This window comes from Gadus morhua, chromosome 1 (genome assembly GCF_902167405.1).
Source record: "Gadus morhua chromosome 1, gadMor3.0, whole genome shotgun sequence".
Taxonomy (NCBI): Eukaryota; Metazoa; Chordata; class Actinopteri; order Gadiformes; family Gadidae; genus Gadus; species Gadus morhua.
Genome location: NC_044048.1, coordinates 3,288,445 through 3,315,219, shown reverse-complemented (window position 1 = coordinate 3,315,219; position 26,775 = coordinate 3,288,445). Strand labels below are relative to the sequence as shown.

The following is a 26,775-nucleotide window of genomic DNA, read 5'->3' as shown; positions in this document are numbered from 1 at the left end:
GTTTTTCTAGTTCCATGAGAGGAAAGGTTTCGCTCGCTTACGTAGCCTCTGGGATCAGATTCAAGGTTTCATTCAACCCAAGCTGTCAACCCAAGGAGCAACAGGTAGGTTTTCATATTTTTTTCTTTATCGCTAAGAAGAAATATGTATATTGCCATCTTTGAAAATGTCTATATATGATATATTTATATATATGCGTCTAAATTAAGCAACATAGTACAAAACTATTATCATTGCATGTATTGATGCATTTTTCTGTTCACTCTCCACTTTGTTGACATTTGTGGGAAATGGCTCTGCGTCCATATATATTGTGGACTTCAGCTGTAGACTGTCTTATCTTGTTTCAGCAAATGTAGCACCCAGTGACATAAGGACCCCATTATTATTCACATGAATACAGGGCACGGTCCAGTCCGATCGCTCTACATTCATCGAAATGTTTTGGAAATATTACATGACATGCAATTAAACCAATATACAATAAATTCACATAAGACATAATTACCTAAATTACATGTCATAGAAACCTTTCCCAATGAGAAAAGATTGCAAAGTTTTCAGTTTCAGTCTAGGTCTTTGTAGAGTAGGCTTGCATAGTACAGACCAATATTAAGAACCGGTATGTTTTGTTTGAAGAACAATGAAGCTTAAGAGAAAGTAAAGTGACACCAGAGGGGTATTCGTCAATGACCGGTTTTATCACATAACCGGGTAAGTTAACCCAGGGTTTTCCGTTCCAAAATAAACACGGAATGTTAGGGTGCGTCCCATTTCTACCCCTTCCCCCTCCCCCTTACCCCTCCCCCTTGGTTTGAAGGGGTAAGGGTGTCCCAATTCTCATTTTGGTTAAGGGGTAGGGCGAAGACAAAAGGCTACGTAGCCCTTGAAACGAAGCGAAAACGTAGCTTGAAACGAAGCTATCCAAGGACCACACTTCAAAGGGAGGGCTTCGAGGAAAATCCGGCCGAAAATGCATTTTTACTAGTTGTTATCATTCGGACTCATGATGTAAAGTTGACTGTATATTCAGCTCGAAGTCATACACGGACAATGCGATCTCTGAGCTCGATATAAAACATGACATAACGGTAAATAACCGTTGAACTATACAAGATTTTAGCGCTCTCTAGTGGCCAACCGAAATCGCCAAATAAACAAACAGCAGCCATGGTTCAAGCGAAGGACACGCACAAATGTAAGTATTTTCAGCACTTTAATTACGGCAGACTGGTGTAATAATACTATTTTCGAGCGGTTTTTAATTGTGAAGTTAGTTTTGAATCACTAGTCAAGTTTGTTTTGATTCACTAGTCAAGTTTGTTTTGAATCACTAGAAGCCGATGCTAATGTGTTCCGCTATCGCTATTTGTTGAGATAGATATCCGATAACCCTTGACATGACATGTTAAGATTTCAAGTAACATTTGTGTGCAGTGGATATGCTTACTACTGTAGCCCTGTGCTATATTTTCCTTTAATTTTCTTTAAGTTAAAAGGTGTTAATAAATGTTTAATGATTTTGAATGCATTATGCAGAATGTTTTATTTTCCTATGGCCTGTATTTTATTTTCATTTGAGTATGTACGTTTTGGTTGTTTTCTTAATGTGACCTTTGAACCGGAGGGTTAAAAGGTTGGAAGCTCGGCAGCTGAAGGGGGGTGAACCAGGAAGATACGGACGGCTAGTGCGAGCTCGTGAACCATTTATACCGGCTTAGATCTATGCCTGCAATAATACTCTGTCTAGGCTATAGACTAGAGGTATACTGTTTAGGTTGTCGGATAGATAACCACCAGATCAGTGATCGTGTGTATTGATGTTCTTCTGAGGTATACAGGAGATGCTGAACCTGCATCCAGACGTGGACGCGGCGAAGCCTGAGTGCGGTTAAGTGGGATGTGTGCCCAAATAAGGATCTTGCCGGTCGTTTGGATAAGACGCCAGCATAAGGATCTTGCCGGTCGTTTTGGATAAAACGCCAGGTTGGACCAATCGGCACGAGGACCGCGACTTTCCGCTCGCTTCCACACGCACGCACACGCACTCCGCCAAGTGAGGTGAAAGGTACATTTGATTGTTTGTTGTTTGCTCCTGTGAGTGAAGCGGCCGTTCTGTTTTTGGCCTCCACGTACCCAAGCGACGACACAGGCCTGCAACCTGGGGATAAATAGTTCGTGCCGGCATAGGACTGCATTTTGCTTTCAACATTTCCAAAATGCATGTGATTTCATGTGTCAATTGATTTACCTGTTTCTTGTGTGAATTGATTTACCTGTGGGTCGATGCACTGAATGCTTCTTGTTAATGCCCCGTTTACACCATCCCGCTAATGGCCGCTAATGGCCGATGGACCACCGATGTGGAAGTCGGGGTGATTCGGGTGACATCGGGCTAAAAATGTATGATCGGGTCAATTTATCGGGGTAGCATTTACACATACCCGATGTTATAACGATAACATAACGATGTATGCCAGGGAAGACACCCGAAGTGCGTTTGGCGTCATTTGACGTCATTTGGCGTCATTTCGGGAGAAGGCAAAGGGGAGACTGTTTTAGACTGATATTTATTTATATATTTATTTATATTACAATAGCGATTTTATAATAATAGAACGCCGGTTCTAAATGGGCGAAGTACCCTGTAATTATAAAAGTAGGACATCCATCCATCACCCCCTATTTATACACAAGTGGCAGATTGAGGGTCTTCCTTAACACAATCTGGTCACTCACTCTGGTTATTTGTCTAGGGTTCTCGAGGGTCTTTCGTGTGTTGAGGTTGCCGATATAAAGACGATAAAACACGATAAAGCGCGGAAGATTAACGAATATAGCCGATGTGCCCAGGAAAATTCCCGAACGATTTGCGATGTCTTACGTTATACTCCCGTTCTATTCCCGATTATAGCCGATTAGCCCATAGCAACACCTGGTAACCGATTCTACCCCGATTGACCCAAAATTAACAAACATGTTCGTTCTTTGCCGATGTTGCCCGTTGTTGCCCGATCATTGAGCATTTCTTCCCGTTTCTTCCCGTTGTCTAACGATGTTCCCGGGAAGAGTAACGGTGTTTCCCGATGCAACCACGCTATTTGCCGATGTTATAACGATAGCTGCTGATTTAGCCATCGGGCACCATCGGGGCCCACTATCGGTTAGGTGTAAACAGGGCATAACGTGTTAATTCTTTCATAGTAACTTATGTGTTTTTATTGTCATTACCATGCAGCGATTCCTATACATTAGGGGTTTAGTTCTACAAGACACTACAACACAACTAAACATAAAATCGGGTAGATTACCACATATAGCGTGTGGTCAGTTTAGTGTGAACTTGGGAGCGTCCCAATTAACTTTTGGGTTAATAAGAATATCAGTTTCATAGCCATGGCATGGGGGGCGCTACACTACTACTATTCCTTGGTTGATTATACCGGCGCAATGCTTTGATATCGGTAAAGCTGCCACCTAGGCTACGTCGCTCGCCTGTCAAACTGAAGATTTCCTTTCCACCTTTACCTCAGGGACACCACAGGAGACCAGACGGCTCATTAATTTCAGGGGGACCAGGGACAATGAGTTCCTAAAATCGGAAATGATCGCCAGAAAACAGTGGGAGTGAGTCTTACGTTGTTCAATCTTTTCATTCTTGCGTCTGTTTTCTACTTTGGTATTTCTGTGTTGAGCTCAATAGCCCACTGAATGTCTGTCATTATACCAATTGCCTAATGAATGTATCAACCAAACGAGACCAGTGTGTGTGTGTGTGTGTGTGTGTGTGTGTGTGTGTGTGTGTGTGTGTGTGTGTGTGTGTGTGTGTGTGTTGGCCGAGCTAAATTTAATTTGATTGTTTTATTTTTTATCATTGTTCATACCTTTTTTTTATGTGAACTCCACCAAATATTGGTTCCTAAGTAAGTTGGTTTCGTTGTTCCCTATGGCATGCCTTTTGTTTCCCTGGGGAGTGGTTTGGGGTTGCACCTGTGTGTACCTGTGTGTATGTGCAATGACAACAAATAAAATCCTATCCTATCCTATGGAAATGTTTTGATATGTTGAGGGGAGTGTCTTATGTCTGCATTTATTTGAAAGAGCATATGCACAGAAAAGCAGACGGACGGAGTTACAATGGAGATCCAGCGAGTTTTTAAAGCCATGTGACGCGTCGCATCACATAGGGAAGTTAACGCCAGCATTTCTGACGTTTTTATCCACTAATTCATTATGTTATGTGAGGCAACGCAACGCAACGTATGCTTGATCTGAAACATGCCTACTCGTGGCTTCTGTTGACATAGCAGTCAGCGACGATGTAGCCAAGTAATGGAGGGGCGTCCCATTTCTTAGGGGAACGTTTTACCCCTCTGTATTGAGGGGCAAGGGGAAGGGGTAAGGGCTAGAAATGGGATTGGGCCTTAGTTACTATAGAAACATATGCTCTGAATGAAACCTGAGAGGTATTCCACAAAGCCGGTTAACTGGGTAAGTTAAACGAGGGTTTGCGTAGGTTTTCCATTCCAAAATGACCTCACGGTATGTTAGTTACTATAGAAACATATGCTCTGAATCAAACCTGGTCGGAGCAGATTTTGGGCAGGTTAAGTTTCGAACATAACCCTGTTTTGGGGATTTAAACCTGCGTTCACCGCAGATTTCATGTGTTCACAATGGCATGCCCTTTTGATGAGAGGCCTGATGATATCGGCGTGCAAATTATTCGTGCAATCCACCAGGAGCGATTAATAAGACCACGGCTCGACATCTTGGCATATCGGATGACTTTTTGCTGGAGAGATATAGATTCTCGCGCAAATCTTTAATATATTTAAATAGCCTTCTCGAGCCTTACATAGACAACACTACCAATCGGGTCCTGTTCTCAGTTCACTCCAGACTATTTGCAGCCCTCTGTTTTTTTGCAAATGGTAGTTTTATCTATAGTGTTGGAGATGCTGAGCACATCTCAGTCCTTCTAGATGACCCATCCACGTCCGGAACAAGATTTTCATCGGCCTCCTATCATACAAAGAGCAATATTGGCTGACCTATGCCGAGAGGCGCTTACAACAGAAAGTATAAAAAAGTCTTGACGGAAATACGTCCACTGGAGAATGTTCGATCGTAGCCGGCGGCTCCATTACAAGCACTAATCCATCTTGATCTGTGAAGTTGATGAATTGTCACTTTTAGGTTTTCTACCCAGTTACCAAAAAATACCATTTGGAACATTTGCGCTGTGGCACGCACGCGGTTTGCATGTGTTACGGTTTGCATGTGTTACACATGTGTGACAAATCGAAAATACAAGAAAAACAGAAAAACCTACATTCAACCAGTGGGGTACCCTCACATGGCCCCTGACTCTCTGAGGAGGTACCTCTAGGTACCCCCTCCATGCCAGGGCGCCCTGCATTATGGGCCAGCTCCTCCACCAGGGTCAAGACAATTTGAGGGCAAGATCCAGTCTGCCGACTGTCAACCTTTTCCCGATTGGCTTAACCCTTTTTTGCTCTAAAAAATATGTACTCGGATGGCTCCCAAGCGGTCAGCGGATCAAGTAAAAAGAAGTATAAAAACATACAAACATCGATGTATCAACAGGCCTCTCATCAAAAGGGCATGCCATTGTGAACACATGAAATCTGCGGTGAACGCGGGTTTAAATACCCAAAACCGGGTTATGTTCCAAACTTAACCTGCGCAAAACCTGCTCCGACCAGGTTTGATTCAGAGCATATGTTTCTATAGTAACTAACATACCGTGTTAATTTTGGAACAGAAACCTAGGGTTACCGCAAACCCTGGGTTAACTTACCTGGTTATGTGATAAAAACCGGCTTTGTGGAATACCCCACAGGATGGTCCCCATGCTAAATAGCAAGGGGCTAGGAGTAGACATAGGTTTAACAGATAACTTTCTGGATAACAATATTCCTATCTTAAAGGATTTGGCTGGTTTGTTCGATCCAGAGGTTAATTGTTGGCATTGTCTTTGTCGAGATGTAAATCAGCCAGGATTTCTGTTCATGGCTGTATCCCAACTGTAACATTTTGATCAACCTGTGCTGTGTTCCGATAACCATACTTCCATGAGTACACTTAAACGTAGTACACTATCCGCACTCACTTACTGCGCAGATTAGTGTTGTTCCAAATCGAATAATCTGTGGTGCAGAAACCGGAAACTACGATAGCGACTGCCGTCGCAGCTCGTCAGCTGCACAAAACATCCCACAAAACAGATGGAGCATAAGTCCTGTTAGATGAGCGATCAAGCAAAGACAGCAGTTTGAAGTCACCACCAAGGATAAGCTGGAGAGTTCAGGGGCCTCATGTACTAAGGTTGCGTACGCACAAAAACGTGGCGTACGTCCTTTTCCACGCTCACGTTCAGATGTACAAAACATGAAATGACCGTAAAAATGTGCGGTCCCCACGCCAGCTCCAGAGCTGTCGTACGCACGTTTCTACAGCTATTGTTCCTTTGGCGACACTGAGAGGTGACGCTGGGAAACTGGGAAAAAAGGTGAAAACAATGACTCAGAGTGATTTGCACATCAGAGACACACTAATGAACAATTCACACACCTTGCAATTATATGGGTGGCTATAAAAGCATGCGCAATGGATGAAGAAAATTGTTTTAAAAATGGCTGCGTTAGCGTTGTTAGAGGACATCGCAAATGGTCAAATCCGAAGGGCGCTGGAGACGCCGGGGCCGAAGGAGGTGCCGGGGCCGACGGAGCAATCCGTGCCCTCTCCTTGCTTGTCTATTCAAAAAAAAAAAAAATTAAGTTAATAAACACGAGTCAAAGTCTTTAATATCCTGGCATCTTTACGCATGACTTATGTGTATTGCAAGCAGCCAATTGTATGACCAGTATAATTACAGCATTTATGACTTCAGCATATTTACCTTGGATGATCGGTGTCCCCTTCATGGGCTCCCACCTCTCCGGTGAGAGCCGTGTCACCGATCAAAGCGGCCACTCTCAAATCGAAGGCGGAGAGTTCCCCCACTCCCGTCCCCCCTCCTGTTGCGGTCACACTTCGGCGGTGGGCAGAAACCCTCCGCTTCACCTCCAACTTGAGGTCTGACCACTCTTTCTTAATTTCAGAGTGTGTGCGCTGCTGAGACCCCACTGCATTGACGGCCTCGCAAACACACTCCCACTCACTTCTCTTTTGTTTTGCATTTATCCCTGTTGACAGGGTTCCAATAGCATATGCTTGCGCATTTCTACCTCGTGGAGCAAAATCTCGAGCTCAGACTCCGTGAAGTTTCGTTTTTCGCCTCTGTTCATGGTGCCAGGTGATCGGATTAAGAGGTGAATCTCATGTCCAGAGGCCTATTTAAATGAAATTGCATATTTAAATGAGGGCGTGGACAGGGAGGAGTTTGGCACCTCGGCATGTGCGCTCAATTCCACGTTGATCGAGATGTACAAAAGAAACGTGCTTGGATCCATGCGTTCGCACACTTTGATACATCTGAATTTATTTGTGCGTAAGATAGTTTCTGGGTTTTGGCGTACGCCAAGTTTCAGTATGAAATCCAGGGAAGTCTTAGTACATGAGGCCCCAGGGGTCTCATTTATAACCGTTGCGTACGCACAAAACGGGGCTGAAATTGGCGTACGTGACTTTTCACGCCAAGATTGTGATCTATAAAAAACCAACTTGACGGGAAAATGTGCGCAGCCCTAAGCAAACTCTGACCCATGCGTACGCATGGTTTGGAGGAAAAGGAGAATTGGCGACACAGACGGTGTGGTGGTGAACTGAAGTCAGACCGAAGAATTGCAGAGTGAGAAGAACGATTATGTTTTATCATCGCCCTTCATCAATTTAATTTCAACCCGTATCATGCGTTAAATCCTAATCAGAATAATTTAAGTCCACTGCGTTATTTCTCAGTTATAACTCCAGAAATATCTCCTTAGAATAGAAATAAAAAGAAATTCTCTATATTTAATCCCGTCACTCCATACTGTCCACTGACGGCGCGACTGCATGGAATAAAGCATCTGTCCAACATGTGTCAATAACATAATATTTTTATGTGACACTGTAAACACATGATCGAATGTCAATTAAATCCCAAGCGTGAAAAACCAAGCCACACTCATCACAATCGTTGTCCGTTACTCTTGATGCTTTTCATGACAAATCAGGCATTAAAAAGGGGTTATGTTCAAGAACATTTTACGTGGGTAATTACAAACCGATTATCCAAGGCGTTCTCGTCAGTCTTATTACCGTAACCCTATAAATACAGAGGTGAGCGCCGTGGTAATGCTGCACCATATGGCACTTCTGGCGGACCATGCAAATGGCAGGATTCGGAGGGAGAGGGTATTTAGGGACCATAACGATTTATTGGTAGGCTAGATAAAAATATGTAACTATGTCAGACCACTTCTTTTTTTAATTCTGGGACAGTGCGCTCCGTGCTACTGACAGAGTTCACTGCTGCAGCAACATGTTGCCACTCACTCTGCTTTTTGTTGTTGGCGATCCCAATCCCGTGACCGCCGAACAAAACTACCTTTCGGGCCTCCATCTCACCCACAAGTGTCTCCACTTCAACCTCCGTGAAATTTCGCTTTTTTGATTTTCTCAGTACTTCTGCCATTGTTTCCAACAAGACATAATACCGGCATCTGAGTCTGTTTTATATGCAGATCGCATTCATGAGGTCATTTGCATTGATCATTTATGGTTAAAAAGGGGCGTGTAGAGGGCAGAACGTGAAGCTGATTCAGCTGCGCACAATTGTAGTCGGTATGTGATTTATAAAGCAAAGATTGCGTACAGGTGTGCGTACGCAGTGTTTTATAAATCTGAATATTTTTTGGCGCACGCAAAACTTGGCTTCTGGGCGTACGCACATTTTTAGTAACGATCCTACGCACAGTTTTATAAATGAGACCCCAGGTCAGGAAGAGAGAAAAATTACTTCTTAAAAAAGTTCTCATTATCCCAATTTGGGCCATGCACATTTGCCAACACCAAATTATTCCCGCCCCCCCTTCAAGCACAAATAAAAGGCATCAACGATAACGTCTTCAGTGTTGTTTAGTATAGTATTGTTAATTAACAGAGCAAAGCTCCGCTAGCTATGGGAACAGGGGGGCGCAAAACTCAATCTCGCCTAGGGCTACCAAAGGGCTAGAACCGGCCCTGGGGGAGCGAGCGGGAGAGAAGCGATGTCGGACAAAGGTAGCGAGCTTCGTTTAGCTTCGTCATGTACCGTATCGTCATCATCGCGGTTGCCAGTTTGGGATCAGGGATCAAACCAGCGCCTGCGTTGAATCAAACATCATGTTCCTTGCTTGTTGCTCTCTCAGCAACACCGAGCATGATCATGATCATGATCAGACCTCTGTTCAGTCTATGGGACAATTCTTAATTCCACCATTGTTTTCTTATACTGATATGAGCTTTATGTTTATAATGTTTCCTTTCTTGTTAAGTAAATTGCTTTGTGTATAGATAAAAATAATAATAAATAAATATAAACTTAGCACAAAAAGTAAGGAAATTTGTGTTTGGTTGATTATTTCTCTGTGGTAACAATGCTTTTTGGCCATCAATCTTATACCGTTGGAAAGCCTGAAAAGCTCCCTTTCAAAGGGCTCCCTTTCCATTTGTAAGGAACATGCACTTGTGGGACGAGCAGCAGAGCTGAGTATGTGGGTTGCACCCATGAAAAATGTGCCGAATCTTCTCTGCCAATGCCAAACAGCTTATTCTGCCATTGACTTGTTTTGTGTTTGGTGGAATGGATGATTGAAGTTTGAAGAAAAAATACATATTGGCAATTAAAAAAAATATTCAATTCACAAACAGGAGCCTCAGTAGCGTGTGGAAGAACCATAGACAGCCACAACAGCCTGGCAACTCCTCCTCATGCTGGTCACCAGCCTGGTCACACACTGCTGTGGGATGGCATCCCATTCTTCAACCAGCATTTGTCACAAGTCAGCCAACGTGGTTGTGTTGGTCACTCTGGCATCAGCCCAAGCTGATCCCACAAGTTTTCAATGGGGTTGAGGTCAGGACTACTAGCAGGCCATTCCATCCTCTCCACTCCCACATTCTGGAGGTAGTCTCTGATAATATCCCGCCCTGTGGGGGCGAGCATTGTCATCTTGGAGGATAGAGTTCGGTCCCAGACTGTGGAGAAATGGGATTGCCACTGGTTGCAGAATCTCATATCTATATCTCTCTGCATTGAGATTGCCTCCAATGATGACAAGCCTCGTTTTTCCACTGAGGGAGATGCCACCCCACACCACCACACTGCCTCCACCAAAAGGCCGAATCTGGACTCATCACTGAACATAACGTTCCTCCACATGTTCAGGTTCCAGTGCACGTGTTGCCGACACCAGCGCAAATGGGCCTGATGGTGAAGGGCAGTCATGGCAGGACTCCTGGCAGCCCTATGAGACTGGAGATTGGCTGCGTGTAGTCCGTTTTCAAACTGGGGGGCGCGCCCCCTAGGGGGCGCCCGGAGTTATGACAGGGGGGGGGCGCGGCGCGAGGTGGGACGTTCCGTGCGAGGCTAAGTATAAATTATAGGTTCATATTTTCTTCACTGCTAGCTAGCAAATCATGGAAAAGTTTGTGAAAGTACTGCCAGGTAAACGTAAAGCAGAAGATGAATCCCTACCAAATTACTCAACTACCAAAACAAAGACCAGAAAATATGATGAGGCATATCTCGCCCTCGGTTTCACCAGTACAACGGTGGATAATGAAGAGTGACCGCAGTGTGTTGTGTCTCAAAATATTAGCTTCTGACAGTATGAGGCCAAACAAGTTAAGACGCCACTTGGAGACTTCACATCCCGAACACAAAGATAAGCCCATTTGTTTCTTCCAAAAACGACTACTCAACTGTCGTGTACAACAGAGTTGCTTTACTAAAGCAGCTTCTGTGCCTGTAAATGCTCAACTCACCTCCTACAAAGTGGCGTACAGAGTTGCTCAGTGTAAAAAGCTGCACACAATAGCAGAGGAATTAATACTACCTGCCGCTATTGATATGGTTTCAACTATGATTGATGAAGCAACAGCCAGCAAACTAAAGGCTATTCCACTGTCAGACAACACTATCGCGAGGCTCATTTATGACATGTCAAAAGACATAGATGAGCAGCTTAATGACAAAATACGAGCCAAATGTTTTGCTCTGCAGGTGGATCAAGCTACTGACAGTAACAAAGACTCTTTATTAATAGCATACGTCAGATTCATTGATGGCGAAGATTTGACTGAGGATTTTCTTTTCTGCAAACGTGCAACTACCAGAGCAACTGCAGACGAGTTGTTCAAAATCATTGACACTTACTTGATAGATGCTGATCTGAAATGGGAGGACTGTGTGGGGATCTGCACAGATGGGGCTCAGGCAATGGCAGGGAAACGAGGAGGGCTGCAAGCGCTAATCAAGCGTGTCTCCCCCAATGTGCAGTGGACACACTGTATGATACACCGAGAGGCGCTAGCATCCAAACAATTGAGTCCTGAGCTGAAGGATGTAATGACAGACATCATTGCCACTGTAAACTACATTAAAACAAGACCCGTCAAATCCCGGATTTTTTCCGCGCTGTGCGAGGTAATGGGATCCGCCTGCACAGCTGTTTTGTTTCACAGCGAGTCCTGATGGCTGTCGCGTGGGAAGGTTTTATCCAGGGTGTCTGAACTGCGGGATGAGATAAGAATCTTCTTGGAGGAAGATGGTAATGAACTTGCCCACATGAAACTTCCTCATGAAACTTGCATACCTCAGTGACTACTAACTAAATCTGCAGATGCAGGGCAGCAGCACACACCTTCCACAACTGGCAGATAAAATCACATCATTCACAAGAAAACTAAAGATGTGGGAGCAACAGGTGAAAGAGGGGAATATAGAGTAATTTGAGAACCTGGAATCATTCATCGAAGTCAACAAGCTTCAGAACACATTGATCCCATGTATGAATACTCATTTGTCTGCCCTACAAAAGCATTTCAAGAGGTATTTCCCAGTGCAGGATCCTGCAAAATATGACTGGATCAGAGACCCATTCAGTGCAACACCAGCTGCTGACTTTAGCACTTCAGAAGAGGAACAGTTCATTGATGTTACATCTGATTCAGCAACGAGGCTGCAGTTAAGTCCAAGACATTGGCTGCATTTTGGATGGAGTGGAAAAGGACTACCCACTGCTAGGCAGGAGAGCTCTGGCCACACTCCTTCCTTTTACCACGTCTTACTTGTGTGAGATAGGTTTTTCTGCAGTTGCCTCGATTAAGACAAAATACAGGTCCAAGCTGGACATTGAAAATGAGATTAGATTGGCAGTCTCACAGCTGCAGCCCCGATTTGAGAAGATCTGCAGAAAAAAGCAAGCCCACACCAGTCACTGAAAAGAAAATACACTGAAAAGGAGTGAACAAGAAAATGTTCATGTTTTTGTTTTCAGGGAGTTGGTAAACTTGCCTGTTTTGTGCAAAGGCAATTTTGAGGAAAGCTGTTGAATGTTGAATTTAGCAGATGCATACTGCAGTGTGACTTTTAATGCTTCACTCTAAAGGTGACTAGTTCCTATTTCAGTTTTTCCAGTCCATAACTTGTCCATATCGTCCTGCAAACCTTGACTTTAAATCTGTAGAAGACAGCCTTTGGCAACTAAGTGCTGACAGGGTGATCAAACGGTCTTCTTGGGGTGTCGTCTTCTTGGGACACCCACTTCGCGGCCTGTTTTTGACATCCCCCGTTATATGGAACTTTGCCTTCAGTTTGAAGAGGGTACTAGGGCTCACTCCAAATAATGCCGCAACTTGGTTTTGCGGAACACCAGCTTGAAGTTGCACAATCAGGTGCCAATCAGGCACCTGATTGGCAGCACTTTTGGATATCAGAAGCTCAAAACAAGCGTCAATAGCAACAGCAAAATAACCTGTTTGGCAATGGCAGAAAAGATTTGGCAAATTTTTCATGGGCGCAACCCACATACTCAGTGCTGCTGCTCATCCCACAAATGCATGTTCCTAACAAATGGGGCACCATTTGAAAGGGAACTAAACAGGCTGTTAGTTTTCAGCTTATTTTTCAACTGTTCGTATAGACTCTGCATTGTGTATTTTCCGTCGTAGTAGTAATTCTTGAAGTATAAATCAGAGCAACTTGACAGGTTGGATAAGAGGGTTGAATAGATGGTTTATTCCAGGATGTAATACAGCGAGATACAGACTTAGGTTGAATAATCTATAGTGGACGCGGTTGAGGAGCAGTTCCGAGACGTGTTCCTTGGCTGTCAATCCCTCTTCTCACCGACCCAAAGGGTTGGGCGAGTTTTATATTAAAGAAAACGTGAATAACAAGAGAACATAAGCACTCTCACCCTTGATAAGGTATATGGCCCTGGCTATGTCCCAGACGACCAGGTTGGTTCATCCTTGTTGGGACATAACAAATGGCGGAATGAAGGAAATAACACCTTGTATCAGTGTGAGAGGCACTGGCCTGTTCCTAGACTAGAAATGTGAACACTAAAATACACCAACATTCTACAAGGCTTTCCAACAGTATAGGTTTTATTGCCAAAAAGCATTGTACCACAGAGAAATAATCTACCAATCACAAATGTCCTTACTTCTTGTGCTAAGTTTATATAGACACATAAAAAAAATACAGCGCTCTTGGAGACCCCCAGGCGGTCGGGGGCCCTAAGCGGCCACTAAGGGTGCACTCACACTAGGCCATCTGGCCGTGGCCGTGGCCGATTTCAGACCTAACCGTGCTCAAATCTGCCAGTGTGAGTGTGGCCAGTCTGGCCAGGCCGGGCCAATTTGGCCACTTGGGAGAGGTGTGCTGCTACGGCACAGGCCGCTACGGTACAGATGCTAATGAGCCGACACGCGCACACGCACGGCTACGCAACCTGAGCTGGATGACGTGTAGTCAATGCGACGATCACGGACATAATAAAGGCGACGAGCATTCTTTCCCATTAAACGGTAAACATCGCGTCTAGCGGTTCAACTGTTGGTGTGTTCTCTGTGTTGTTGTCCATTGTTGTTAAAACTCTGACTGGTGGCAGACTTTATTATGGTCCATGCAGCGGACGCTTGGTGATGACGTGTTACGACGTGATGACGTATGTACAAGAGCCTTCCGTGGCCAGGCCACAGCTGCGACGGCCAACGGCCACGGCCAGATGGCCTAGTGTGAGTGCAGGCCAGAGAACAATGGGGCCATTTGAGCACGGTTAGGTGTGAAAACGGCCAACGGCCACGGCCAGATGGCCTAGTGTGAGTGCACCCTTAGTTGGCATATAGGAAGGGCCGGCTCTGCGCCTAGCAGCTTAAAAAGCTAGAAATTAACTCCATTAATGCAGGTGGAAAATGCGCAGATGTTGGCTCAGCCTGGCCCTGCCTCTTCCGCTAGAGAGAGAGGGAGAGAGAGAGAGAGAGTGAGAGAGGGAGAGGGAGAGGGAGAGGGAGAGGGGGAGGGGGAGGGAGAGAGACCAAATGTATTTAAGCGATGTTTATTGCCTGACAGACATAAGGCAAAAATAAAAGGCTATAGAAACAACAAGAATCAAACTTGTTTGAATCAGTATTTGAAGCTTGGTTCTGTCCAATACAAAATGCCTATGGCTATGTAGCTTAGCTCTCCAACTTTTGATTTTGTGTTTACACACGCACTGTGCATGTGATCTGACTTCCGTGCGTTTCAGGCAGTGTGATAATTCTGTATTCGGAGTGCAGAACGAGATTTGCAGAGGTCTTTGAGGTGTAGAAAGGTGTGTTTTTTAACTGATAGGAACACAGCATTCTAAATGAATGGATTGTTCATTTGTGGGCACTATTGATAAAGGCAAGGCAGTTCCAGCCTGCTCTCAAACAGACGAGGAACCAGCTGCATTTTCATTGGTTCTTACCTAGAAAGTTGCTGCCTTTGTTGGTGGAAGCAAGAAAGCCCCCTGCAGCAAAATGCATTTACCAAGGATCTCATCGTTTGATACAGCTTTTAACCAAATAAATACATCCCAACTATTTTAGGCACTTTTAGACTAAAACCAAACATTTCTATAGTAAAGAATAAGTCAAAAGATCCGTTTTTTTGTAGAACTTTGTTTTTTAATGTATTCAGTATTTATAAATAAAGAAACAATTACGTGATGCCATTCGATTATACTAAGTATGATGAGCATAACTGGCTAAATACTTTTTACTTTTTACATCTCGACATACACAACGCAAAATGTCAACAATTAATCTGGGGTCGGATCAAAATGGGCAAATCCTTTAACAACACATCTATCCATAATATGAATATAGCACATCTTATGTCACAAAAATTAGCCGAGATTTATACCTTGTTGTGTGACGTCCTTAAAAACCCCAAACCCATGTACATGTGATCCAGCTGGAGCGCTGGAGAGGTTGTCATGGAGCAGGGCTACAAGTCAGGGAATGCAGTACAGAGTGGGGACATTCCAACCAGACCCCCGGAGAGGGAGCAGTGGGCCAATAAAGTACAGTACTTTCTGGCAGTGGCTGGAAACATTGTTGGTCTCGGAAATGTCTGGAGGTTTCCATACCTTTGCTACAAAAACGGTGGTGGTAAGTGTTTATTTGGCTGTTTCACTCAACCTAAGTGGCATTACTGATATGTGCTGAAGATCAAGAAAATCTACTCGTCTAACTATTCATTTACACACACGCTCACAAAAAAAAGACACACTGAATTTGTGTAGGGGTTAAGCATCTTGCTCTAGGATTGCAATAGCCACAATACTACCCTGCCATAGAAAATATGTATTTGAGATTAAGACCGATCAGATCATTACATTGATGAATGTCATATTTTGTTACCATCTTTCACAGGGGCCTTCTTCATACCTTACATCTTGTTTCTGATCACCTGTGGGATCCCCCTCTTCTTCCTGGAGACGTCCTTGGGCCAGTACACTAGCCAGGGGGGAATCACCTGTTGGAAAAAGATATGTCCACTATTTCAAGGTATATTTGGCCTCACGCTCTTAGTGTGTGAGATGTTAATCCTAATCAAAGTGATAAGTATTTAACGAATGCGTACAAGAATCTCGTCTCTAGCAGAATGGGCCCCCAAATCATACTGTGAGAGTTTTTCAACACATTTTCACACAGGAACATTATTTCTTTCCTCAAGGACAGCATTTGTGCTAGTTAGTGGGATAGTAAAGGAAGCATTGAACAAGGAAAAAGCCAACAATCTATGTATTTACCAGTACAAACCATCTGTGTGTCTGCATCACCAGTACACGTCCACAGTTGTCGATGGATCAGGAACGCTGAATATCTAAGCAGGGCTTAGGCTCCAAATCCACCCTCACCAAATCACAACACACCCCAGCTCCACTCATAATCATCGATGGATTCCCAGTACCCTTCTCCTCCAAAGTCAAGAGCCTCGGCGTCATCCTGGACAACACCCTCTCATTCGCACCCCATATTCACAACATCACCCGGACTGCATTCTTCCACCTCCGCAACTTCGCCAGACTCCGCCCATCACTGACCCAATCCAGCACTGAAATCCTAGTTCACTCATTTGTCACATCACGCATAGACTACTGTAACGCCCTCCTCACCGGACTCACCAGTCCGGTGAGATCATTCAGAACTCAGCCGCCCGGATCATCACCCGCAGCAAATCATCTGACCACACCACCCCTGTCCTCATCCAACTTCACTGGCTCCCAGTACACTACCGCATCCAATATAAAACCCTACTCCTCACCTACAAAGCTCTCCACAACCTAGCCCCAAGTTACCTCTGCGACCTCCTCCAAGAATACACTCCCTCCCGCTCCCTCCGCTCAACCTCTGCTGGACTACTATGTATCCCCACATCACGACTTATTACAATGGGTGCCCGGTCATTCAGCTGTTCAGCACCCAGGCTCTGGAACTCCCTCCCCCCACACATAAAACAGTCAGACACCATTACAACCTTCAAGTCACAACTCAAAACTCACCTGTTTTTGTTTAATTTATTTATTTATTATTATTATTTTTCCACAATGTCTTGTTTTTAAACGATTTATGATAACTTTGTGCTCTGTAAGGTGACCTTGGGTGCCTTGAAAGGCGCCTCTAAATTAAATGTATTATTATTTATTATTATTATTATCTGACATCGTTTAGTTGCTCGTAGGCTGTGGCTAAGGAAACACCATAGCTACTCATAGCTAGTTTTACATTGGCTATATCCATATGTAAATTAACTCAATATTTAAATGTAATATAAAATTACATTTGTAACTCACAAGCCATGCTTTCCAAAACAAAACCAGAGGAAGAAAAGGATAAAGCAGCTGGATCTACAAGCTGAAAATTAGCTAAATATTTCTGTAATATGTGTGTGGTTGTGACCATTTCCTGACAGGCCTAGGCTTCGGTAATCAAGTGGTGGTCTTGTACACTGGTGTGTACTACATTGTCATCCTGGCGTGGGCCATTCTCTTTCTCTTCTTCTCCTTCCATGCGGAGCTTCCCTGGGCGACTTGTGGAAACAGTTGGAACACAGGTTCACATTTATGTTGTCTTTATTATTTATTTACTTTTTTTAAATTTTATTTGTTCTATTAGACACCTGTATTACATGCCATACATTTTCATTGATTTGTTATTTAAGGGACAATGTAATACCCCTCATTTCCTTTTTTATTAACCAGAAACCTGTTTTGAGCATGGTCATAATGGAACCTCGGAAGGAGACATCTTGACGGACACATCTTCTGTCATAGAGTTTTGGGAGTAAGTTGAAGGAGTTATAATTCGATTAAATGTATTTGCAGTGGTGTGCACATGGAAGCCACAAGGGTTCCTGGGGGTCAACACCCATATCATGTTATTTGAGAAAATATGGATGCAATACACTGTAGAATCCCACTATAGAGAAAGCTTAAGTGTAAAGTACTTTTTAGGGTGCCTCTATGAAGGAGAAAATGTTTTAGATTTTCATCTCTTCCCGTCAAATGGTCTATGCATGCCACATTTTGGCTTTGTCTAACTTATGATTGTTTAACAGGAGAAGAATATTAGGTTTGTCAGGTGGAATTGAGGAACTTGGCAATGTGCATTGGGATCTTGCCCTTTGTCTACTGCTTGCCTGGGTCATCTGTTACTTTTGTGTCTGGAATGGGGTGAAGACGACAGGAAAGGTATGGTTGAATCACCAATGATGTCATATAGCAGAATATATGGTTTATTATAATATATTTACTAGAGCTGTCAAGAGATTAAAATATTGAATCGTGATTAATCGCAATAATGTCATAGTTAACTCACGATTAATCGCGATTAATCGCAAATTATTTTTCTTTGCTAAATATCCCATGATTTTTTTGTCCCATAATTCTTCTCATTTTAAATCTCTTATCAACATGGTGAAGTGCATCGGCTTGCCTTGTGCAAATTATTTTTTATTGATAACAACATTGGCATATACTGATCAAAACAGGACGATACAAAAAAAGAGCCTATAGTGCAATTAAACGACTGCTTTGAACAAATGTCATTTGAACATAGCAGTCAGGCTACTGCTTCTTTGTTTTGAGCCAAAGAAAAAAAAAAGAAACTCTTTTTTTTTTTTTTAATAAAATAATTGCGTTAATCTCGCGATAATTTTTTTAACGCCGTTAAAATTGGTTTGCGTTAACGCCGTTAATAACGCGTTTAACTGACAGCTCTAATATTTACCTATACACTTTCTTCTCATATACGTTTTCCTTCTCAGATAGTGTATTTCACTGCAACTTTTCCGTATCTGATGCTGTTTGTGCTGCTGGTTCGCGGCCTGACGTTACCAGGGGCTAAAGACGGGATCATCTTCTACCTCTACCCTGACCCGTCCAGACTCATGGATCCACAGGTAGGACCATGATAACACAAGCAATGGTTCCACAAAACTAAAAATCGACTTTTAGCTTTTTCCTTTATTCATTTGCAGGTATGGTTGGATGCTGGCAGCCAGATATTTTATTCCTATGGAATATGCACTGGTGTTTTGACCGCTTTAGGGAGTTACAACAATTACAGCAACAACTGCTACAGGTACATTTAATTAATTATTTATCGATTAACAAATTGTGTATCCAGTGACATTGTTTGCAAAAGATAATTGGACTTCCAATGGCGAATTGAACGGTAGCGTTAGGAGTTTTCACCATCTGAACAAGAGGGAACGGTTGTCTGTGGGGATACTCATAAATCCCCGGCTGAGCGCCGCGGTGTTGGAGTTTACCCCGGTAGACGAGAGGGTCGCCTCCCTGCGCCTAAGGGTTGTAGGGGGGAAAACTCTGACTGTTGTTTGTGCGTATGCACCAAACAGCAGCTCAGAGTACTCAGCCTTCTTGGAGACCCTGAATGGAGTCCTGTATGGGGCTCCAGTAGGGGACTCCGTAGTTCTGCTGGGTGACTTCAACGCCCACGTGGGCAACGATGGAGACACCTGGAGAGGCGTGTTGGGGAGGAACGGCCTCCCTGATCTAAACCCGAGCGGTAGTTTGTTATTGGACTTCTGTGCTAGTCATGGGTTATCCATAACAAACACCATGTTCGAACATAAGGGTGCTCATAAGTGTACCTGGTACCAGAGTACCCTAGGCCGAAGATCAATGATCGATTTTGTGATCGTGTCATCTGATCTGAGGCCGCATGTTTTGGACACTCGGGTAAAGAGAGGGGCGGAACTGTCAACCGACCACCATCTGGGTGTGAGTTGGATCAGGGAATGGGGGAAATTTCCGGATAGACCTGGTAAGCCCAAACGAGTAGTGCGGGTGAACTGGGAACGTCTGGAGGAGGCCCCCGTCCTAGGTATCTTCAATTCACACCTCCGGCTGAGTTTTTCTGGCATTCCTGTGGAGGTTGGGGGCATTGAGCCGGAGTGGGCGGTGTTCAAAGCCTCCATTGCTGAAGCTGCGGTGGCTAGCTGTAGCCTCAGGGTCTTATGCTCCTCAAGGTGCGGTAGACCCTCGGACACCGTGGTGGACACCGGTGGTCAGGGAAGCCGTCCGATTGAAGAAGGAGGCCTTCCGGGATATGATATCCTGGAGGACTCCTGACTCGGTTGCAGGGTACCGACAGGCCCGAAGGGCTGCAGCTGCTGCATTGTCGGAGGCTAAGCAGCGGGTGTGGGAGAAGTTCGGAGAGGCCATGGAGAAGGACTTTCGGTCGGCACCAAAGTGTTTCTGGAAGACTATCCGGCACCTCAGGAGGGGGAAACGGGGAACCATCCAAGCTGTGTACAGTAAGGATGGGACTCTGTTGACCTCAACTGAGGAGGTTGTCGGACGTTGGAAGGAACACTTTGAGGAACTCCTGAATCCGAATAACACGCCCTCTATGTTGGAGGCAGAGCTCGAGGTTGATGGTGTTTTCGTCGTCAATTTCCCTGGTGGAGGTCACTGAGGTAGTCAAACATCTCCGCAGTGGCAAAGCCCCAGGGATTGATGAGATCCAGCCAGAAATGCTAAAGGCTCTGGGTGTTGAGGGGCTGTCGCGCGGGAGTCGGGTACAGTGCCAAAGGAGTGGCAAACCGGGGTGGTGGTTCCCCTGTTCAAAAAAGGGGGACCAGAGAGTGTGTGCCAATTACCGGGGTATCACACTTCTCAGCCTCCCTGGTAAAGTCTACTCCAAGGTGCTGGAAAGGAGGGTTCGGCCCGATCGTCGAACCTCAGATTGAAGAGGAACAATGCGGTTTTCGCCCCGGACTTGGAAACTACGGAACAGCTCTTCAATCTCGCAAGGATCCTGGAGGGGGCCTGGGATTATGCCCATCCAGTCTACATGTGTTTTGTGGATCTGGAGAAGAGGCGTATGACCGGGTCCCCCGGGAGAAACTGTGGGAGGTGCTCGCGGAAGTATGGGGTTAAGGGGGTCTATCCTCAGGGCCATCCAATCCCTGTACTCCCAAAGCGAGAGCTGTGTTCGCGTCCTCAATGGCCAGTCAGTTTCGTTCTCAGTGGGTGCTGGTCTCCGCCAGGGCTGCGACTTGTCACCAATCCTGTTTGTGATATACATGGACAGGATATCGAGGCGTAGTCGTGGTGGGGAGGGGTTGCAGTTCGGTGTTCTGAGGATCTCGTCACTGCTTTTGCAGATGATGTGGTCCTCATTGGATCATCGCCCTGTGACCTTCAGCACTCACTGGATCGGCTGGCGGCCGAGTGTGAAGCGGCTGGGATGAGGATAAGCACCGCTAAATCTGAGGCCATGACTCTTAGCAGGAAACCGATGGATTGCTTACTCCGGGTAGGAAATGAGTCCTTAGCCCAAGTGAAGGAGTTCAAGTACCTCGGGGTCTTGTTCGCGAGTGAGGGTACTATGGAGCGTGAGATTGGCCGGAGAATCGGAGCAGCGGGGGCGGTATTGCGTTCGCTTTACCGCACCGTTGTAACGAAAAGAGAGCTGAGCCGCAAGGCAAAGCTCTCGATCTACCCAGTGGCGTAACTATCGGTAAGCAGGGTATGCCGGCGCGTACGGGCCGGGGCCAATGAGGGGCCCCAAAGAAAAAATAAAAATCGCTCCATACCCCCCCCCGTCAACAATCGCTCCGAACCCCCCCCCCCCCCCCCCCCCCCCCCCACCCTGTCCTTGCTGTGGTGGATAAGGCGGGCTCCCCGCCTTGAACATCCTATTGAACATGTGTGTAAACCCTGAGGACTCCACGCCTTGAACATCCACATCCTATTTCATCCAGGCTTGACTACTGCAATGGTCTTCTCTACGGCACCACCAACAAAGTCCTCAAAAAACTTCAATATGTCCAGAACTCAGCTGCACGCCTCCTCACTTGTACCCGCTCCAGAGAACACATCACACCTGTCCTCCGTGAACTCCATTGGCTTCCAATTAAACACAGAATTAACTACAAAATCGTACTCATCACCTACACGGCCCTCAACAGCCTAGCCCCCCCCCTACCTTGCCGACCTCCTCCATCACCACGCCCCCTCCCGATTCCTCAGGTCCAATTCTGCCAACCTGCTACAAGTTCCACGGACTGAGCGACGGACTTGGGGTGATCGGGCCTTCTCAGTTGCTGCCCCCACCCTTTGGAATTCACTCCCCTCCCACATCAAAGTCTCTCCAACCCTCTCTTCTTTCAAATCTGCCCTCAAAACATACCTTTTCACACTAGCCTTCCCCACCTAACTCCCACCTTATTCTTCATGTTTAACCTCTGTTTTTCTTTTATTCCTAGTCTGTCTTACATAGTTTTGATAGGCCAATATGTAAAGCGTCTTAGAGTACCAGATTAAGCGCTATATAAATTTCATTTATTATTATTATTATTATTATCCTGCATACGGGCCCGTCGTTGCCTTGTTACGCCACTGGATCTACCGGTCGATCTTCGTTCCTATCCTCACCTATGGTCATGAGGGCTGGGTGATGACCGAAAGGACGAGATCGAGGGTACAAGCGGCCGAGATGAGTTTTCTCAGAAGGGTGGCTGGCGTCTCCCTTAGGGATAGGGTGAGAAGGATTAGAGCCACTGCTCCTTTACTTAGAAAGGAGTCAGCTGAGGTGGTTCGGGCATCTGGTAAGGATGCCCACTGGGTGCCTTCCTTGGGAGGTGTTTCAGGCACGTCCAGTGGGGAGGAGACCTCGGGGAAGACCCAGGACTAGGTGGAGAGATTATATCTCAACACTGGCCTGGGAACGCCTCGGGATCCCCCCGTCAGAGTTGGTCAATGTGGCCCAGGAAAGGGAAGTACTGGGCCGCCCTGCTTGATCTGCTCCCCCCGCGACCCGGGGAGCGACCCGGATAAGCGGGACGAAAATGAGATGAGATGAGATGATATGCAGCATTATCTAAATCATTTTAAACTGGTCTCCACCCATACTCGGATATAGTAAAAACCATTGATGTGTTACAAAAGTTGAACCTGTATGTACAGGTACTTTCACATATAATGTAGGGATCTCTCGACTCTCAACAGTTCCAAAACTGTTGTCAAATGTGGATGATTATATTATATACCAGAGCCGTTGTTTGTGTCTTTCAAAAGCATGTACTTGCCTCTATTAGAGTTGAGTTCAAACTGACACTTGTATTTTATCTTCACAGAGACTGTATCTATCTGTGCCTGTTGAACAGCCTCACCAGCTTTGTAGCTGGCTTTGCCATCTTCTCTGTGCTTGGTTTCATGGCATACGAGCAGGGCGTGGATATTTCCATGGTAGCCGAATCAGGTAAAAAATGCTCGATAAATGTAATATCTGTCATCTTGTATGCCGCCCAGGGCGTTCTGGTAATGTAAATCAAAGGCTGACTGTGAACTTCTACTGTATGCCTGAGCCTATTGAATGAGATTCTTACTGAACCACCTCCAGGTCCTGGGCTGGTGTTCATAGCATACCCCCGTGCAGTGTCCATGATGCCTGTACCTCAGCTCTGGGCCGTCTCCTTCTTCATTATGATCATCTTCCTGGGTTTGGACAGTGAGGTAAAATCTTTGAGCCGTCTATTCATTTAACGTGCACAACATATCTCTGAAAATGTAATCCATCATGACTTTCTTTGGATTTCAGTTTGTTAACCAAGAGTCTTTGGTGACTGCGTTATCAGACCTGTATCCCTCAATCTTCAGAACTGGTGTTCGGCGTAAACTCCTTTTGCTCGCCCTCTGTGTTGGAAGCTTCCTCATTGGTCTTTTGATGGTCACAGATGTGAGGGACATTTTCTTTAAATACATATTTTTTTTAGGAAGATGACCCTGATGGGTTCATTGTGGAAGTTGTGTTTGCATTAATGTTTTTTCTTTTTTATGCAGGGCGGACTGTATGTTTTTCTGTTATTTGACCACTATGCCTGCAGTGGAATGACACTCCTTTTTTTTGCGATTCTCCAGTCTGCATGCGTGGGTTGGGTATATGGTGAGATGTCATGAAGTGTACTGCATATTGAGAGAATGTTCTTCAGAATACATGTAAATAATGTGGCTGAATGAATTGCTTACATAAGTCATTCTATTCTTCTAGGTTCAGATCGTCATTATGATAATATACAGGATATGATTGGCTACCGGCCCTGGCCTTTCATGAAATACTGTTGGCAGTACCTTACTCCAGCGGTCTGCACTGTGAGTAAATTAAAAATGAATACATTAAACTAAATTAAGATAATAAAAATATGTATATTCTTATATGCACTTTATCACTGGTTATTTAACAACCTTCTGGGTTTTAGCACTCATTGTAGTTTCATCGTGGGAACTTCATCAACACCTCGTTTACATTCTGAACAATTCCACCTTATTCATGGTTGGAATCCCAAGAATGTTGCAGAATGACCAACAAATAAACAAGCGTGAATAACACTGAAATAGAAGTACCATCAGCACTTTTAAAGTCTTCATCTAAACCTGTGTCTGATTTCATTTTAGTGCACTCTGGTCTTTTCTTTGGTGAAATATACGCCTCTGAAGCTTAACAACGAATATGAATACCCCTGGTGGGGCTACGTCATCGGCGGGTTCTTGACTCTCTCATCGACCATGTTGGTTCCGCTCTGGATGCTCTACGCCTTGACGGTCACTCCTGGCTCACTAAGCGAGGTATGATGATGCTTTAGAACCTTCTGCTCTTATGATAAAGTTAAGAGTTTTCATGCATCAGGGCAAGTTATATAATGGAGCATTAAGAACAAAGATATTTAACTAGCTAATAGTCAAAATATTATTGTTGAATTATCTTGGACACCATTAGCCTGGTCCTACCTGACTCTCGTACTTCATTTAATTTGCACAGAGAGAGTCTGGACCTACTCAATTGAGAAACGTTAACTCATTTACGGTGTGTGTTGAAGTTTAAAACTATTGGATCTGCCCAGTGCCACTCTGGATCTGCCATAACCAATCGCTAACGTTTGGCCGGGAATCAAGTTGTGCGCAGGCTGTAAACATACCAAACACTGTTCGTGAAGATGTCCGTCAACGAGCGCTGACTTTAACGCCATTCTTCTCAGCCACTCCCTCTGTTCGCTTATTGGACGCAGAAAAGTTTGACAGAGAAAACCCACTAACATACTGCAGACCCAGACGTAGTAATGAAGGGAAATTAAAATTGAGAGGAAGTACTTAGGTGGGCAGAGCCAGGCTAGGACACCATAGCCAAATTTAAGAACTATGAATAGGTTGCTTAGGAATGTTTGTTGGCATGCTTTCCACCAGAGAGTCACAGCGCTGTGCATGCCAGCGAAGGACCTACCATCTCCGCCAACCAAGAAGAAACACGAGGTGTTCCAGACCTTCACAGAGCTACACACACTGCGCACCAATTCCAGCCGATCCAACCGCTGAATCATACTAGAAATTAGTGATACCATTTTTAACAGACTTTTTTTTTTACAGATTTTTTTTATGTTGTGTGTACAATGGCAATGCCTTTATTTTAAAACTGTTGAATAAATTGTGATATGCTGTTGTGATAAAGGTTAAATATGTTTTTTATTCAGAGAAATAAGGTAACAAGTAAGTAAGTAAAACAAAGACCCTGGGTTCAATTTTTGATCCCAGGGTCTTTATTTTGGCACGTAAACCCATCAAATAACCCCTCCAGATTATTTTTTCATCGAAAATCGAGTATAGAGTTTGCCCGGCGCAATGTTTGGCTTCCATGTTATTAGCTTGGGGTGGTGAGTTTTGCTTCCAAATCGGCATTTTTTAACCACTAATATTGCTAAAAAAATAGCACCAAACCTTTGCAGTAGCATGACTAGGGTCCCTACACATAAAAGGAAGCACCAACAACTTATGCTGTAATCCATTTGGATGGTACGCCGGTACGCGCAAGTTGCAAATCTCCCAGCTTTCTTGCGGCATTTCAATGAGGCACGCCCCCTTTGGTCGTAGTATCTTGTTTCTTTGAAAGTAGAGCGAGTTCAGTGAGGCCAAACATAGTACTCGTCAACAAAAATGGCTGCGCCCGTAAAGAGATTTATTTTTTTGTATTTGTATCACGTTGGTCATTTTAATGTAGATTTTAAATGCTTTTACACACTTGATTACTTTGCGACTTTATGCCGGTCATGCATTGCACGGTCTTGCTGTGTGTACAATACAATGTAAAGTTGTGTTGTTTGTTTTCAAGCTTGTTTGCCAAAGAGGCTTATGTAGCTAACAATAAAAATGACTAGCCAATGAGAAACGGGAAGCTACTATGCCACAAGGTCGAAGCTACTACGACCTTGTGGCATTTGCCTCCGCAAATGCCACAAGAAAGCTGGGAGATTTGCAACTTATGACTTGCACGTACCAGTGTACCATCCAAATGGATTACCGTATTAGTTTGCAAACCCGGAGTTTATAAAAAAAATACAGTTTTTTCAAGCATTACCGGTAATGTCGGAATGCACCGGAGTTCAGTTCAAGGAGGAAAGTTTTGGAATTTATAATTTATGTAATTAATATTTATAAATAATATATAGCGAGTGTTGACACGTAAATTAAAGGACTTGCATACGCAAGTTACAGTTACAAAATATTTGTTCGCTGCAATCAAGGATGCCAGGTTGTTGACGCACGGAGCTAACTGAACCTACGGCTATGGCTACCATGCAAGCTAGCTTAGATAGCATTAGCAAGCAAATCCAAGCCATGCAAAAAGAGCTGAAAATGTACCTGAAAACTGTCAAAGACGACATCACCACTCAAGTGAAAAAAGAACTGGCTGAGTTTAAGGAGGACATTAACCAGAAACTTG

At 44.6% G+C, this 26,775-nt stretch overlaps 1 protein-coding gene across 3 annotated transcripts; it reads left to right on the top strand.

The window, feature by feature from the left end:
* Positions 1–25,512, top strand: LOC115544446 (sodium- and chloride-dependent GABA transporter 2). Of its 3 annotated transcripts, XM_030357447.1 has the most exons (16): positions 195–1,198; positions 3,534–3,627; positions 15,443–15,639; positions 15,904–16,038; positions 17,447–17,587; positions 17,736–17,817; positions 18,092–18,224; positions 18,800–18,934; positions 19,013–19,116; positions 23,141–23,265; positions 23,407–23,519; positions 23,605–23,742; positions 23,847–23,949; positions 24,055–24,155; positions 24,459–24,629; positions 25,245–25,512. In XM_030357447.1, the coding sequence occupies exons 1-16, from the start codon at positions 1,171–1,173 to the stop codon at positions 25,371–25,373; spliced, it is 1,929 nt and encodes a 642-aa protein (XP_030213307.1). In that variant the 5' UTR covers positions 195–1,170; the 3' UTR covers positions 25,374–25,512. The 3 variants fall into 3 exon arrangements, 2 of the variants coding, with proteins under 2 accessions (XP_030213363.1, XP_030213307.1); XM_030357503.1 differs by lacking the exons at positions 195–1,198; positions 3,534–3,627 and adding an exon at positions 1–104; XR_003976910.1 differs by lacking the exons at positions 24,055–24,155; positions 24,459–24,629; positions 25,245–25,512 and having other exon boundaries at positions 194–1,198; positions 23,664–23,742.
* The last annotated feature ends 1,263 nt before the right edge of the window (positions 25,513–26,775 follow it).

Coding starts and splice junctions, on each gene's coding strand:
- LOC115544446 (XM_030357447.1), top strand. CDS start 1,171: ATGGTTCAAGCGAAGGACACGCACAAAT. Junction 15,640..15,903: donor TTGCTACAAAAACGGTGGTG/GTAAGTGTTTAT, acceptor CATCTTTCACAG/GGGCCTTCTTCATACCTTAC. Junction 17,588..17,735: donor TGGAAACAGTTGGAACACAG/GTTCACATTTAT, acceptor TTTATTAACCAG/AAACCTGTTTTGAGCATGGT.